The sequence below is a fragment of the Diplotaxodon limnothrissa genome, linkage group LG3 (genome assembly GCF_057381915.1).
Source record: "Diplotaxodon limnothrissa isolate DT_005_m linkage group LG3, D_limnothrissa_male_GT1.1, whole genome shotgun sequence".
Lineage (NCBI taxonomy): Eukaryota > Metazoa > Chordata > Actinopteri > Cichliformes > Cichlidae > Diplotaxodon > Diplotaxodon limnothrissa.
The window spans coordinates 53,849,986-53,867,154 of record NC_140598.1 but is presented as its reverse complement, the minus strand read 5'-3'; the positions used below and the strand labels follow the sequence as shown (position 1 = coordinate 53,867,154).

The following is a 17,169-nucleotide window of genomic DNA, read 5'->3' as shown; positions in this document are numbered from 1 at the left end:
CTGTTGCTGTCGAGTGTGCTGCTCCTGACACCTGAGAAACCAAGAGACTAGCGCTCCTATGTTAACTACTTCACTGCTGAACACCAGGCCAATAATCCCGCATTCATATACAATAATAACACCCTGCAGCAGCAGCAGCAGCAGCAGCAGCAGCAGCAGCTTTTTAAGGAACACATTGAGGAGCAGAGTGAAAACTGACAAGCTACTGATATATTAAAAAACAAAGAACAGATTGTGCTTAAATTATTCTTCTGTTTAGTCTGACCATCTGTGTAATTGTCTATCTAGATTTTATATTGTGTACACTACTGTACACAATATGAAATACTGTATCCACTTGTTAAACTCTATATTTTTAGAAATACACTTGCTGATGATGTATAACATCCATGCGACCTGGCAACATACTGAAACTTCAGTAGTTTCATTCAATTGTTTTGACTTAAAAAATTCTTTATGTCACATAAAAACATACGGTAAATTCATTTTCACATATTTCACTTTTTGGATATGATTGTTAATCATGTGTCTACATGGTTATGATCATTTTATTTAAATAATATGTTTAGAGACAATATGCATAATCCTTTTATTTCATGTTAATATATCTATGTGCATTATATTGTAAATATTTCTGTCATTTCTATATACAGTTACTGTCCACTTTATTAGCCACATGTTGCTGGAAGTGGTTTGGAACCCGTTTTTCCTTCAGAGCCACCACTTTTCTGTTTTTAGGAGTGGGACCCTTTTAAAAAAATACTAATAAATACACTAATGTTAAAAAATAAATACATTAAACTAAAGTTATTAAAAGAATAATAAGTGACGTTGATTCTAAGAGCTTATACATTTATTAGTAAAGAACTGAACTCAAAACTGAGCTCTTTAACGTTTGTGGATAGACTATCTTCCCTGACATCGCAGCATCATGCATCGACTAGTTACGTCTGTTATGACGTACTACGCACGCGCAGTTTAAATTCGCCGTCAAATACGCCGATGTGGCTCCTGTGCCTTTAAACTCGTGGTAGTTTGACTTTTCCCGCAGGTTTTAAAGCGAACCGTTGCAATGAAATTTGCCGTTGTGTCTTTGTTTTGGCTCTGCGGCTTTATTTCGGCGGAAGAAAACGAGAGGCTGCCGAATAAATGCGAAGGTAGGAGCAGAAACTAGCACCAGCAGCTATTCTTGGACCTGCCCACAGTTACCAAACTTCTTGTTAACGTGTGACTTCTGATCTCGGTCAGTGTGTAAGTTTCTGACAGTCGAGCTGCAGGACGCTCTGGAGAAAACCGCTCGCTCCCGTGAAGTCTTGGAGGTCGGAGAAGTGTTGGGCACCGGCAAAAGAAGGAAAAAGATCAAATACAACACCTCGTAGGTATCTCTGAATGAGGACATGCAACTTATTTGAAGCTGGGATTTCTTTGTGGCATGTTTGAGCTGTACTGCAGGCTGTGACCTGTGTCTGACTGTGAGACCAGTAGTTAACCCCGTGTGTTTGAATGCAGGGAAACTCGGCTGACTGAGGCTGTAGACAACATATGCGAGCGCATCCTGGAGTATAATGTTCATGCAGAGAGGCCTGGCAGCCTGAGATATGCTAAGGTAATCTAACAGTTTTTTTAATAGTTGTGCATTAAAAAGTTGGTCACGTGGTCCTTATTGCTTCAGCTTGTGTGTCATACTGACATTTAGCTCGTTTGTGTGTCTGCAGGGCTCCAGTCAGACCATGACGACCCTGAAGAATCTGGTACACAAAGGGGTTCAAGTGGACTTGGGGATGCCGTACGAGCTGTGGGACGAGCCCTCTGTGGAGGTGACAGACATGAAAAAACAGGTAGGAGTGTGTGTGTGTGTGTGTGTGTTTTAAATGCACGTTTTGCTCCACATTTTGTAAAGTGCATAAGTTATTTGATGACACTGTATATGTAATCATTTCGTCATATTACACTATATTGTGGTGGGCATTATGCAGGTGCTGCTATGGAAACCAAGAGGAAATGTGTTTAATGTAGTGTACACTTAAATTAATTGATATTAATTACTTGGTGTGTGTTAGTGTGAGACTATGCTGGAGCAGTATGAGGATGTGGTCGAGAACTGGTACTTCCATCATCAGGACCAGAGGCTGGAGAATTTCCTCTGTGAGAACCACGTCCTCGAGACATCAGAGCAAGGTGGGAGATGCATGGTGCCAAAACAAGTTACTGGTTGGCAGATGATATTTATATTTTAAGTCGCACTTTGTTGAGAATGTAAACACCCTGCCAAAATGATTACATTCATATACCAGGAAAAGCAACAGAGAAAATAAGAACTTCTCATTTCCTCTGTTTTGTAAATTGAATCGAGCCCAGGGTTAATTCAAACAGGCCCTGAAGTCAAATCACAAAATTTATACAATACAACATTTTTAAAGTGTGTATGTGAGCAAAAGAGAGGACGTCAGATTCTAGGATAAACTGGAACTGTGGTGTGAGTACATGCAAAGAGCCAATTCTGTTTTCATTTGGTTACCTGCAAGCCACTTTGCAAACCACCTGCACCCAAACTCATCTTTGATGCTGTGTCTCACTGAATTATTGCTAATCCTGTTATCACTCATGTCTGCCCTTTTCTGTAAGGGAGTCCTGCTGCTCGCCCTGCGGTTTGGACATTTGTTAGTGTTTGTGTCCATTTGTAGATATTTGGCTACAAAGAGGGAGAGATTTACTCAGACATGCTTGCACAAAGTCCTCCAACTGTAAGCATGGATGATGCTGTGCATTTATTATTTTTATTTATTTTTAACCACAGCTATCGGAGAATGTTTGTTTGCATGTAAAGTGACTGAAATGTGAACTGAAACCACACAGCCCTTTGTGTTTTCTTTCTCTCCTTCCCTCAGAATGTCTAAAGGAGGTGTGGAAAGGAGACATGGGGGACAAAGAAGGAGCTGAGGAGGAGACAAGTGTGGAGGAGGTGGTAGAAGAGGGAAAGATCCATGATGCCGGGGAGCTTTGAAGAAGACAAGGGGAACAAAGAAGACAACACTACACCTCAGTTACAAGTTTTTCTAACTGCAAACTGGTGGACAGAAGCTGAAATCGTTTGAGAGGGTTTCAAATATTCAGTAAAAGTTACACTTAGATATATAGCTTTACGATGAACACGTGCAACATGACACTTTATAGGATTTAACCCTAAACGTCTTCCATTATTTTGTATGTGTGGCCTTTCTGAACTGTTACAGCGCTCCCTGTGAGGTTTTAAACCTTTATCTTTAATATTTGAATGTTAGATCATCATGTGACTTCTCCCTTTGCCACAGTCATGGTACATATCAGTATTGTTGTATCCCTAATTGCAGACTTGAAGTGCAGTATGTACAGTTTTTTTTCATGTTTAATAAAATACTACTTTTACAGTGCCTCTGTACAAAATCACTCATGAAATACACATCTTTGTTTATTTCATCTCGTTTCTGTATGATCTGACTAGATTAATAACTGCCAAGTGTGGTTTTTTTTTTTTTTTTTTTTTTTTTTTTTTAAAAACCGTGAGAAAGGCTATTTAAAAAGAAGAAAAATCTCCTGTTGAAAATTCACCTGTTTGGGGGGGGGGAACAAGCAAAAAAGAGCAGCATAATAAACACAACACCATCGCATTAAAGTTGACATTAATGCAATAACATTGAATGTTGTTGTGCAGCACTCAGGACCGACAGCGCACAATGTTCTTTGAGGTAGCAACCAAGAAAGGTGTGGTTTGTCTATGAACAGGGAACACCCGTGTGTACACCTGTGTGGATGAGCGCACTTTAATTAAAATGTTTCTCCATGTAACAATCTGCTAGAGGGTGTAGGGAGCCATAGCCCTGTCCTCCAGGGCATGAAGCCTGCATGGAGAAGATCCAGGACCCAGACATCCAAAGGCCCCAGAGTGCGAGGGGCATCCGTGCCACCCTCCTGGGAAGAGCTGAGGAGAGCCCCAGAGCAGGGGTCACCCAGCAGCCTCAGAGCAGAAGCCAGAGGGGGCTGGAAGAGTGAACCCAGCCGAGGGCCCCCCCACCCCATAGAAGAGGCCAGACTGAGCTACGGCCGCCAGTCCCCCCCAAACAGCCACCGGGAGTGAGCCAGAACATACCTGCGCGCCCAGCCCCGGACACCAAGAACCAACAACGCCTGAGGGCATCAGCCACCAGCAGGGAGTGTGGTGAGGGGAGATAGGCCTCCATATTTTGGAGGGCCTGAGATGTTCCCAAAGAGGTGGAGTCTAAGACCCGACCTGACATATAGACACAGATGTGCATTTCCACCCTCATGCACGCATATAAAAATAGTCAGCACTCACCCAACTTGAAGACAGACACAAATGGACACTGAACACACAATCATACTCCCCAAACATACTTTACACCCCAGGTTCAGGTTCCCTCGTCCCCAGAGGGGGAAACCGCACCTAGACCCAGGAGATATAGCTGTTAAGTGTTACACTTATCAAAGCTGCCCTCTCTTCCCCACACAGCTGGCAGGCAAACAGGCCAAACTCCCACTTTGGAGATCCGGTTGAAGTTATAACTGCAGATAAATGAAACAAGATCCAGGTCTCTGTGGTGAAATGTTATGAGGACAGCATTAAGATTCTAATAAAAACTGCTTTCTTGCACACTGGCTCACCTGCAGGATCACTACACTGCCAAGGTGTCTGAGAATGGAGACTACCACAATTTCTGCTGACTGTGTGAGAACAGTTGTGGTTCACACAAAGCTGTGCTGTTGTCCAACTTCAGCTCTTCAGGGCTCAACAAAACCTCACAAAGCCTGAATGTAGCTGCTTAATGCTGCCACCTAGTGGGTTCTCTTGATAGTGCTGAGAGTGTTGTGCTTTTTATCAACTTGCTCCCGCCTCACCTGGTGGCACTGTTCACACTGTTTCTGTCCAGTGTGAACAGAAATGATAATTTACACAAACATAAAAGTCTTAAGAGCTTTTATTGTGTCGCTGATCCATTAAAAACTGACGATATAACCCAAATTCCAAAAACTGGACTGATGAGTAAAATGTCCATTTGACACCATGGCATTAAAAACAGGTATGATTCTGCCATGGACTCAGAAATGCTTATAGAAATCATTGTGTGTGAACATAGTTGACAGCGTCATCCACAAAGGCAGGTTAAAGCGCTATAATGCAAAGAATAAGCCATAAGTGAACACAATCCAGAAATATGGCTGTGAAGGTTCTCAGTCATCCAGGTCATCGTAGTCTAAGGAGCTTGGAAAGAAAAGCATCTGGACTTGTTTAAGTTGCTTGAAGACGTTTCACCTCTCATCCGAGAAGCTTCTTCAGTTCTAAGGTCAAATGGTGGAGAGTCCCAGATTTAAACCCAGTGGGACTTCTGATTCTACAAAGCACAAAATCAGCTTCTAAGTGAAAGGATAAGACAGGTCCATTTCACTATAGATGCCCTCCAGAACAAGATTAGCCAGTCTCTGCAGGAACTGGAAACTGTTTTACCCTCTCCTATTTTAGAAGAGGTTTACAAGTTTGTGGACAAGGCTCAGCGGGCCCAACACTCTAAAGGAAAAGAAAGACAACACAGGAAATTCCACACCTTGCTTTCAAAAACACTCCTTGGTCTGAACCTACACAACTCAGAGAAGAACACACACCTGAGGACAGTCAGGAAAAATGGGTGAAGAACCTTTCAGACCGGAATCTCACTGAACCTGAAAAGAGAGTATTAGCCAAAGCAGCGGTCCCCAATCCCCGGGCCTCGGACCGGTACCGGTCCGTGAGTCGTTTGGTACCGGGCCACGAGAGTTGAGGCTCAGGTGTGAAATGTATGGTTTTCAGGGTTTTCAGCGTTATTTTGTTATCGTTTTTATCATTAACTTGGTTTTCCTGGGTCTTTTCACGTGTGTTATGAATAAATCCTCTTTTTTTTCGGTACCGGTACTGGTTTTATTTTGTTGCATTTATCCGCGACACCTTAAAGGCCGGTCCGTGAAAATATTGTCGGGCATAAACCGGTCCGTGGCGCAAAAAAGGTTGGAGACCGCTGAGCCAAAGGACTCAATTTTGCCATTTCTCCGCAACAGTTGCCCATAGTGGACCTCATCACAGCTACAGAAACCGCCATACAGATTAATAAATTATCACAGACAGAAGCAGAGCAAATCAGGATGAAACTCTCAGCCACCCTCTCCAGTGCCAAAGTTCCGCCGTCTAACCTCACAATACAGGAAAAGAAGGCCGTTGCTTTCCTGAGCAAAGACCACAACATCACTATATTACCAGCTGATAAGGGAAGATGCACCGTGGTCCTGAACACAACGGATTACCACACAAAGATCAACAATACCTTTCTTCTTCTTTCACTCCTCTTTCGAACCATCTGTCCTCTCTGTCCAAAATGTGAACATTGGCATCCTCGAAAGAGTGTCCTTTATCCTTAAGATGCAGATGGACTGCTGAGTCTTGTCCTGTGGAGGTGGCTCTTCTGTGTTGTGCCATGCGCTTGTGAAGTGGCTGTTTGGTCTCTCCAATGTAGAGGTCTGGGCATTCCTCGCTGCACTGTACAGCATACACCACATTGTTAAGTTTGTGTTTTGGCGTTTTGTCTTTCGGGTGAACCAGTTTCTGTCTGAGCGTGTTGCTGGGTCTGAAATACACTGGGATATCATGCTTGGAGAAAACTCTGAGTCTTCCTGATACACCGGCTACATAGGGGATGACAATGTTGTTGTGTCTGTCCTTCTTATCCTCCCTCGCTGGTGTCTGATCTTCTTTTCTGTGCCTCTTTGCTGTCAGCAAAGAGAGAGACCAAACAGCCACTTCACAAGCGCATGGCACAACACAGAAGAGCCACCTCCACAGGACAAGACTCAGCAGTCCATCTGCATCTTAAGGATAAAGGACACTCTTTTGAGGATGCCAATGTTCACATTTTGGACAGAGAGGACAGATGGTTTGAAAGAGGAGTGAAAGAAGCCATCTATGTCCACTGTGAGCGACCATCTTTGAACAGAGGCGGGGGTTTACGACACCAACTCTCTGCCATCTATAATCCAGTTTTGAGATCCCTTCCCAGGCGCCTTAACGCCCACTCACATCCTGGGCCATCTGACCTCAGGAATTCGCATGATAAGGTGGGGCCAGGTTTCACAATGAACACACCCGAAACTCTGGCTGATTGGGACCCACACCCAGTTTCACACCTTGGCTCAGGCGATTAGAGGATCATCAGGGGGTCCTTTTGTCCCTCTGTGGGGGGAAACTCCCACTAGGCTTATATCTGGGACTCTCCACCATTTGACTCTTAGAACTGAAGAAACTTCTCGGATGAGAGGTGAAACGTCTTCAAGTAACTTAAACAAGTCCAGACGCTTTTCTTTCCAAGCTCCTTAGACCAGGGGTCACCAACCTTTTTGAAAGTGAGAGCTACTTCTTGGGTACCGATTAATGTGAAGGGCTACCAGTTTGACACACACTTCTCAAATAACAAATTTCCTCAGTTTAACTTAATTATGTGTTATCATTAATAATTAATGATATTCATCTATGTACGGACACTAATTATGTTAATTATTTTTCACCATAATTATAAAGAATGCAAGTAGGAAACAAGGTAGGAAACATAAATATCAATATGCAACGCTTTATTTCTATATATCTCTGCAAGTATTTACATTTTGAAGTGATCACTTCTACAACATTTTCACTTACCACTAACAAATTTTAACAAATCATGCACTGTTACATACATTATTTTTGTATGTATGTAACATACAAAAAATCAACTTTCAAATTTTACAGAACTTTTCACCAAATTGGCAGCATTTTAAAGCAAATTGCCACTGAGAACATCTAATATGGCTTTCTTTGTCTGTTAGTGGGAAACCTGGCATTGCATGCTGTTCACCAGTGTGTTGTAATCTGGGGTATAACTTGACACTGCAACTCTGAGTGAGTCTTGCAGATGTGCATCGGAGAGGCGTGTTCTGTGTTTGTTCTTGATGAAGTTCATGTCAGAAAAGGCTGATTCACAAAGATAGGTTGAACCAAACAGGCTGGCAACCTTCATAGCTGCTGTGCACACACCACTGTACTTTTCTGTGTCAACAAGGCACCAAAAGTTTGGTGCACCCTGATGGGCTTTGAGGTGGACGTCATTTTGCAATGTTACAATTTCGATTTCCACCTGTCCAGCATCCAAGCTGAACATTGAACTTAGTTGCTCAGCAATGCATGTTGTGTCCACATTCATGAAAGGATTGGAAACAAATGAGACGCATGGCTCAAAGCTGATCAAGGTCACAAAACCTGTTCTCAAACTCTTGACCAAGTCAGTTTATGACTTGAGTGTACTTTTCTGCAACTTTGGCAAAAGTCTCAGATGCAGAAGCATTGTCTTTCAGCACCATCTGCACAGAAAGAAAGTGCAGCACCTTTTTTCTCTGTAAATGCACAGAGAAGATGCTCATCTGGGCTTTAAATCCATTTAAAGCACTTATCATGTCAGCAACAGTCTTACCTTTGCCTTGCAGCTCACAGTTCAAATGGTTCAGTTTCCCAGTAATGTCTGTTAAAAACGCAAGGTCAAGTGTCCACTCAGTGTCCTCCAGCAGAGATGTGTCTTCCCCTTTGGATTGCATGAACTCCTGGATTTCACCCAAAAGTGACAAAAAACGAAGCAAAATCCGTCCCCTGCTGAGCCATCGGATTTCCGTATGTAGTAGCAGGTCACCATATTCAGCTGACAGCTCCTCCAATAGCACCTTGAATGTTCTGTGCTGTTTAGCTCTGGAGCGGATGCTGTTTATGATCTTCACGACGGGAGTCATGACGTGCTCGAAGCCGATCACCTTTGCGCATAACGCCTGCTGGTGAATGATGCAGTGGTAATGCATGAAGTTTGGGAACTCTGTGTCACCTTTACAGTGAGCGATGAATCCCGTATGTCGGCCGATCATAGCAGGAGCCCCGTCGGTAGTCACTGATACCAGCTTTTCCAACGGTACCTTTTTCTTCGCGAAAAACTCCTTCACCGCGTTATAGATGTCAACTCCCTTCGTTGTTGTCTTTAGCGGCAGTAGTGTCAGAAGTTCTTCTTTTGTGGAGAAACCATCAAATACCATCCGGATAAAGACCATCAGCTGTGCTGTACTGCTGCTGTCGACGGACTCGTCACACTGGATGCTAAACCAACTGCACTTTGCCAGATCCTGATCCAACTGATTGGCCAAGTTCCCGGACATAGCCGACACTCTTCTAACAATTGTAGTTGCCCCCAGCTGGACATCAGAGAGAGTGGAGATTACATCGTTTCCATATTTCTCGTCTTTAAGCACAGTTTTTGCAATTATCATCATTGCTTCTTTGAAATACTCCCCGTCTAAAAATGCCTTCTTTTTCTTAATCATGAAATGTGTAGCTCTAAATGAGGCTTCGGTTGCTTTTTGAGAGTTTTTCACCGGTCTCGTGAAAAAAGACTGCTGTTTGCTCAAACCTGCCTTTAATTCGCGGGCCTTTTCCGCTCGCAGTGTGCTGCCCTTTGGGTAGTTAGCATGGTAGCTTGTGTGACACGTTCGGAAATGTCTCTCCACCTTGTGCCGCTTTGCCGTTGCCACAGTTGCCCCGCAAATGAGACACACGCATGAATCTTTCACAGAGGTAAAAAAGAACTCTTCCTCCCATTCACTGTGAAAATTATATGTTTTCTTCCTTTTTTCTGCCATGTTTTCCTCATCTCCTCACCTTTGCCTTTGCTGGTCTTCACGGCAACTGTTTCCGTGGAGACCAGCTAGCACTAAATATTAGATCATGATCTAATATTTAATAATAAACTTTTTTTAATATATATCTCTAACAAATTAACACCAATGCAATTGTGAAGAAAAAATAAAAATAGATGCAGCTTACTGGTAAGTTGTTATGGTGAGCTATTTTTAGAACAGGCCCGCGGGCGACTCATGTGGTCCTTGCGGGCGACCTGGTGCCCGCGGGCACCGTGTTGGTGACCCCTGCCTTAGACAATCCAGAAACAGTGCTGTGTTTTCTGGGTCAAAGCTCATTTAAAACGCACTGAGTCAAAATGGAAAACTGTTCTGTGGTCAGAAGAATCAAGATTTTAAATTATTTTTGGAAAACACAAACACCACGGCCTGGAATAAAAAGGAGCTTGTCATCAGCACTCAAAAACCTTAATCTCTGATGGTATAAAGGTGCGGTTCATTTGTGCTTATAGAGATGGCAGCTAGCACATCTGGAAAATCATCATCAATGCTGAAAAATATATACACCTTTCCATGCAACATGTGCTCCCACCCAGATGTCATTTGTCAGGGAAGGCTTTGCATATTTCAGCAAGACATTGATAAATTGCATACCGTGTCTATCACAACAGCATGGCTTCATAGTAGCAGAGTGCAGGTGTTGAACTGGCCTGCCTCCAGTCCAGACCTTTCACCAACTGAAAACATTTGGAGCATCAAGACAAGAAAAATATGACTTCTCTGAGCTAAAACAAAATCATTTTTCAATGTAAACAGTTAGACTGGAACAGAAGTCTTAAACACAAAATGCTTTTGTGTCCAGCTATTTTGTTACATTCTCTGAATGAAACAAAAAGCTGAACAGATCTGAAAGTAAAAGAGGTCCAGATGAATAATGGCAAGGTGTACCTAATAAAGTGGCTGGTGAATGTACATTGGAGTATTAGCACAAAAATAAACAAATGTAGGAGCGCATTGAAATACCTGTTTATAACATTTTATGAATATTCCCTTTATTCCTTCTTATTTATTTGTTTGTAATTTTGGCATGCTGGGTCCTCCATAAAGAACGACTTTTGACCTTTATTACTTGATATAACTGTTCCTTAAATTCTGATTTGAAATCCGAGCTATAAATAAAACAATGCAATAGAAACAGATTTTCTCTTCATGTAGACATTCAAGGAAACATTTTTTTGTTCCAAAAGTTGAAAGCTGATTAAATCTGCAGCTCATCCCTCATCAGATGATTGGAACAGTGAGCGACAGACATCTGTTTACTTCTTGGCTGAAGCAGTCAACATTGAGGCCTCATCATCCTCTTCCTCTCAGAGCTGTACGCGAGCAGCTGTGTGGCCACTCTGACCCCAATGTGAATTCTTACCCCAGCTATCCCACCATAGACCACCAGGGGTGAGTCTTTAATGTCCACAGTAGTTCCTCCACTTAATTCTCCAAATGAAAGCAACTTCCTTTGAACATATTGCTTTCCAGTTCCTGCATCCCATTATTCCAAAATGCTAATAAAAGCTGAGGGCAGAAGGTAAATCTGATAAAGGTTTTGTCTGTTCTTTGCAGATGTTTCACAGACTCCCAGCTGAGCAGCTCCAGATCTTGTTTCCTGCCCCAAGTTCAGAACAAACTCTTCCAGATTCAGCTTGTACCTTTCCTTTTCCATCAGAACCCCAGGAGCACTGTTAGCACTGAAATACCCAACTTTTGAATGCCTACAAGGAGGGAGCATATCCCCCAGCATGGGTTCTATACAGGGAGTGCAGAATTATTAGGAAAGTTGTATTTTTGAGGAATAATTTTATTATTGAACAACAACCATGTTCTCAATGAACCCAAAAAACTCATTAATATCAAAGCTGAATGTTTTTGGAAGTAGTTTTTAGTTTGTTTTTAGTTTTAGCTATTTTAGGGGGATATCTGTGTGTGCAGGTGACTATTACTGTGCATAATTATTAGGCAACTTAACAAAAAACAAATATATACCCATTTCAATTATTTATTTTTACCAGTGAAACCAATATAACATCTCCACATTCACAAATATACATTTCTGACATTCAAAAACAAAACAAAAACAAATCAGCGACCAATATAGCCACCTTTCTTTGCAAGGACACTCAAAAGCCTGCCATCCATGGATTCTGTCCGTGTTTTGATCTGTTCACCATCAACATTGCGTGCAGCAGCAACCACAGCCTCCCAGACACTGTTCAGAGAGGTGTACTGTTTTCCCTCCTTGTAAATCTCACATTTGATGATGGACCACAGGTTCTCAATGGGGTTCAGATCAGGTGAACAAGGAGGCCATGTCATTAGTTTTTCTTCTTTTATACCCTTTCTTGCCAGCCACGCTGTGGAGTACTTGGACGCGTGTGATGGAGCATTGTCCTGCATGAAAATCATGTTTTTCTTGAAGGATGCAGACTTCTTCCTGTACCACTGCTTGAAGAAGGTGTCTTCCAGAAACTGGCAGTAGGACTGGGAGTTGAGCTTGACTCCATCCTCAACCCAAAAAGGCCCCACAAGCTCATCTTTGATGATACCAGCCCAAACCAGTACTCCACCTCCACCTTGCTGGCGTCTGAGTCGGACTGGAGCTCTCTGCCCTTTACCAATCCAGCCACGGGCCCATCCATCTGGCCCATCAAGACTCACTCTCATTTCATCAGTCCATAAAACCTTAGAAAAACCAGTCTTGAGATATTTCTTGGCCCAGTCTTGACGTTTCAGCTTGTGTGTCTTGTTCAGTGGTGGTCGTCTTTCAGCCTTTCTTACCTTTGCCATGTCTCTGAGTATTGCACACCTTGTGCTTTTGGGCACTCCAGTGATGTTGCAGCTCTGAAATATGGCCAAACTGGTGGCAAGTGGCATCTTGGCAGCTGCACGCTTGACTTTTCTCAGTTCATGGGCAGTTATTTGGCGCCTTGGTTTTTCCACACGCTTCTTGCGACCCTGTTGACTATTTTAAATGAAACGCTTGATTGTTCGATGATCACGCTTCAGAAGCTTTGCAATTTTGAGACTGCTGCATCCCTCTGCAAGATATCTCACTATTTTTGACTTTTCTGAGCCTGTCAAGTTCTTCTTTTGACCCATTTTGCCAAAGGAAAGGACGTTGCCTAATAATTATGCACACCTGATATAGGGTGTTGATGTCATTAGACCACACCCCTTCTCATTACAGAGATGCACATCACCTAATATGCTTAATTGGTAGTAGGCTTTCGAGCCTATACAGCTTGGAGTAAGACAACATGCATGAAGAGGATGATGTGGACAAAATACTCATTTGCCTAATAATTCTGCACTCCCTGTAGGTATCACGTGTTACCTGGAAGCTGGGCGCAGTTCAAGGAAGATCCCAATGAAAAAAGTCCTTTTCTTAAAAAACTAAAAAAAAGAAGAAGGAAAGAAAGAAAAAAGTTAAAGGTCAGTGTTTCCAAGTTCAAATTAAACCACTGAAAAATGCCTGATGCAAACTTTTTTTTTTCAAATGGAGATCAGAGGATGGCGACGATCAACTCTATGAGTTGTCCCAGCACTGACAACACGATTTAGACAGCTACTGCCAAGTCCAGCCACGAGATGGCGCTGAGGAGCAACACAGCCCAGACAAACCGCTGCTTCTGCTGTGATTTGGACAGAATTTTAAAAGCAGACAGCTTGTAAGTCACAGGATCAGCAGAAGATTCACTCGGATGTTTTGTTCTTGCAGAGATAACCACTTTGGGACCAATCGTATTTCTTCCAGAGAAGGCCTACATCAATCTCAAATACCTGTACCGAAGAAGATAATTTTAAAAATGCTAACATTTTTTTTTTTTAATTACAGGCTAGTGTCATTGAACTGTTTTTTTTTTAAAGCATTCATGTAGCCATCTGTATAGAGGCTGCATTGCTGACCTTTTATTTTATTTATATTTATTTATTTGCAGACTACACCTGCAGGTGCATTTGAAATATCAAGTGTGTGTTCACTTTTATTTAATCCATAGAGCCTGGTAACCTGTCTGGAAGCTTCCACAGTCAGAGCTTTATGACTTTGTAATATCATGATAGCAGATAAAGTGATGTGTACAAAAATGAGTTTCCAGGCAAAAAGGAAAGTTACAAAAATGTGCAAAACTTTAAAGAGTGATTAATAGTGATTATCATGCCACTATTTGGAAACTGCTACAGTCTGTGGGCCCTGTGCCCAAAGGTGTCACAGATGTTTAAAGAAGATACCTTATAAGGTGCGCCTTGCACAATGAGGCTGGTGAGATCATTCAAATTAAAACTTTAAATGTGTTTGCCAGCCTTGTAACGATATTTTAGAAATATCCACATTTGTCAACATCACGCTTGAAATTGTATTACAGGCAACTTCCTCTGATGATGAAAACCCCTATGACAAAAATATACACAATGTTTTTATCATATTACACAAGCTGCTTGTCAGTGTTTGATATTGTGTTGAAACGTCCATTTTTAATAATTTTTTTGTGAACAAAGCCTTCGGTTTGTTTCCTTTTCCTCGTGTTTCATTTCCTCTGATTGTTTTCCTCTCTGAAAGGATCTAGAAACCTTCTTTGTTTGCTTTGGCAAGGTGCGTAGTGGATAAATATTTGATATGTGAGCTAAAGCGAGATGTAGGTCACTCTTAATTTTGGAAATCTTAATCAACCACAATGATAAAAGTATTTTAACAAGCAGTTTAAATACAACAGAAGGCCACCATGATGTGGCTGGAAACGAGAGACAGAGCGACAGAGATTTAAGGGTGAACATGTTGCTGCTGTCAGGAAAAGGTGCTGAGCAAAAATCCTTTCTTCTAAATTCCACACCGCCGGTACTTGAACTAAACAGGGTAATTGATTTGTTTTTTGTTTGTTTTCCAGAACAACAGCCTGCTCCCCGTCAGCAAACAGCACCCGTTAGCACTCGTGCCAGAGACAAAGTGAGGAAAACTCTGGAAAAACAAAACACTGCATTTGGATTCATGGCAACCAGGATAATTTTACACTCTGTTCTTTATACCAAGCATGTTTCAGAGCCAAAGCATTCAATAAAGTTTATTTTGTTTTTTCCTCCTTAAAGATAACAAAAAGAATCATATTGCATTACTTAGGAAATAATGATTTGTGTACATATTTGTAGAACATAGAAATTTTTTAAAATCCAAAATGACTGCCATCTTCTGGGTGAATATACAAATGAGAATCCCGATGAGGCTTATACCAAAAAGCGTGCCCATTGTTTATTCCCTCTATGGACTAGAGCGGAGGTCAGAGGGAAAGAAAAACGATCTCCCCGAGGATCTGTTCAGATGACGGAGGGGGTCGATCTCTGGAACAGATGAGACACATCTCAATGTTTACAGAGGATCTTCTTACAGCCTCTGAACCTTGGTTTTCCCAAGTAGTATGCAAAGTTTTTCTTGCAGAAGATGCTGCTATGGTGATGAATTAGCAGCAATGAGCTGAAGTTACTGCATATTTAGTACGTTGACCCCTAATATTTTTGTCAACAGAAGAAAGATCTAAAAGGAAATATGGATCTAAAATTGACTCTTAGTTTTTTATATGCTTCCCCCCCCTCTTTTAAGTCATTTATAATAACATCATGGTTAAATTCTACAGAGCTAATGGCTAATCTGTCTATAATTTGCTAGGCTTTAGCCACTTAAAAAAGAAACGTCTTCATTTAAATGCAGAATTATACCATAACATTTAAATTATTATGTACATCCCGGTGGAGAAAATTTTGTTTGTTTGTTTTTAAAAGAGAGGCTCTAAAGGTGTTTTTACACCTGCATTTAGTGGGATCAATAATACACACAGTACAAAGCAACTTTAAGGGACCCGAAATTGAACCTTGAGGTACACCGCTGACTTTTTTTTTTAATGTTTTCTTTGGACTGAGTCAAAAATCTCCTCAAATGCATGTTTTTCTTTTTGTCCAAGATCATTAATAGTTCTCTAGTTTTATTTGTTGTCACCTCATTAATCATATGTAGAGGAGAAAAAAAAGATTCAGCTGATCTCAGTTAAATACATAAGAACCCACGGTGACACAGGTGTCACTGCCTCTTTACACACTGAGAAGTTTCTGTTAAAGTTTCAAAACTGACTCTCCCATAGTTTTCCTCACAGTAAAAATGGGTCCGAGCTCTTATGGGTTAAGCTTTAATTGCTTTCAGTCTTTGAGTCATTATTTCCCACATGTGGTATTTACACTGATTTTTGCTTTTATTTATTTATTTTTTCTTGGACCTCTGCGGTAAATCTTTTTATTAATTCTGTGTTGAAACCCAGATAACAGTGAATGTTCGGCCCCACATCTGCAGTTTTCTGTGGGCTCTGACTGATGACATGGACTCCGGGTGTGCCTCTGCTCAGGCGCAAGTTCACTTTATTTGCGCCAGCTGTCAGGTGGATTGTGATATTAGGGTCGTGTCTAGACCACACAACACTTCCCTGTGGCATAACTGGAGCCGATGGTGGCTCACATTAGGCCTGGATGTTTCTACTACACGGGCATCTTTCTCCAGGATAATATAACATCCCATCTGTTGCACCAAAAGGTGGCCGAGAGCTGGGGCGGGGGGGCAAAAATTCATGTAATTTCGCTATATTGGAAATCCCCCCCCCCTTCCCTTAGTTGATCATTAAACCAAGCTACAGAGCCATATTGTAGTACTTTAAATATTTAAACACTGCTAATCCATCAAACACGGACAGCCATGTATTGTGAAATGTGCCCCTTTTCTGTTACAGCGAGTTAATGTTGACTTTTAAAATTGCACCTCCGTGGTGTTTTGTTTATTATGCTTTGAGTCTCTAAGAACACTACTAGCTGCAGGGTGAACAATCTGGCAGTGCAAAGCACCTGTCAAGGACCTCCTTAGGACTTTATTACACAGTTAAACGCTTTTTCTTATATCACTGTTAGGGGTGATTTCTGCTCTCAATTAGTATTTGCGTTTTTCAAATTATTCTTTATAAGGGTACCTCCTCCTCAGCACGCTGATATCTCATGTGCCTTTGTATTGATGTTGCCAAAATGCAATATTGATGCATTAACGTGCTATTTCACTCCTCAGTTTACTTTATTGCACTTGTCCTGTGTCCAAGGATAGCATTTCTTAAGTGCATTGTAACTAGACACACACGCACGCACACACACACACACACACACAAAACACACCTGGGGAAACATTCCTCGAGGGAAGTCATCAATCAGTTTTATGTCTTTCTCTGGGAAAGTTTCCTCCTCTCCAATCAAGCGTCTTCCCTCCTCCCTCCCTCCACTTTCTCGTTCCTATATTTCCATCTGTATCAGTTTTGCCTCACATCTGAGAACGATCCACTCCACCAAATTAACTTCAGCTATTTTTCCTATTTCACCAAGGGG

General features: G+C 41.8%; 2 protein-coding genes across 2 annotated transcripts; one reads left to right on the top strand and one right to left on the bottom strand.

Annotated features, from left to right (window-relative positions):
• The first annotated feature begins 1,003 nt into the window (after positions 1–1,003).
• Positions 1,004–3,014, top strand: cnpy4 (canopy FGF signaling regulator 4). The gene is made up of 6 exons (XM_085349580.1): positions 1,004–1,157; positions 1,249–1,375; positions 1,510–1,606; positions 1,716–1,838; positions 2,061–2,178; positions 2,889–3,014. Exons 1-6 carry the CDS (start codon positions 1,073–1,075, stop codon positions 3,002–3,004), a joined length of 666 nt encoding a protein of 221 aa, XP_085205706.1. The 5' UTR covers positions 1,004–1,072; the 3' UTR covers positions 3,005–3,014.
• Positions 3,015–8,377: 5,363 nt separating this feature from the next.
• Positions 8,378–9,354, bottom strand: LOC146636573 (general transcription factor II-I repeat domain-containing protein 2-like). Its single transcript, XM_085350353.1, has 2 exons — positions 8,520–9,354; positions 8,378–8,409 (listed from the first exon to the last, which is right to left on the bottom strand). The coding sequence occupies exons 1-2, from the start codon at positions 9,352–9,354 to the stop codon at positions 8,378–8,380; spliced, it is 867 nt and encodes a 288-aa protein (XP_085206479.1).
• Between the last annotated feature and the right edge of the window lie 7,815 nt (positions 9,355–17,169).

What these genes read in the sequence shown, in the direction of transcription:
- cnpy4 (XM_085349580.1), top strand. Translation starts at nt 1,073, where the DNA reads ATGAAATTTGCCGTTGTGTCTTTGTTTTGGCTCTGCGGCTTTATTTCG. An exon ending in AAGATCAAATACAACACCTC is followed by an intron (nt 1,376 to 1,509) that starts GTAGGTATCTCT and finishes GTTTGAATGCAG; the next exon opens with GGAAACTCGGCTGACTGAGG. An exon ending in TGACAGACATGAAAAAACAG is followed by an intron (nt 1,839 to 2,060) that starts GTAGGAGTGTGT and finishes GGTGTGTGTTAG; the next exon opens with TGTGAGACTATGCTGGAGCA.
- LOC146636573 (XM_085350353.1), bottom strand. Translation starts at nt 9,354, where the DNA reads ATGATAATTGCAAAAACTGTGCTTAAAGACGAGAAATATGGAAACGAT. An exon ending in CTGTGAGCTGCAAGGCAAAG is followed by an intron (nt 8,410 to 8,519) that starts GTAAGACTGTTG and finishes CTTTCTGTGCAG; the next exon opens with ATGGTGCTGAAAGACAATGC.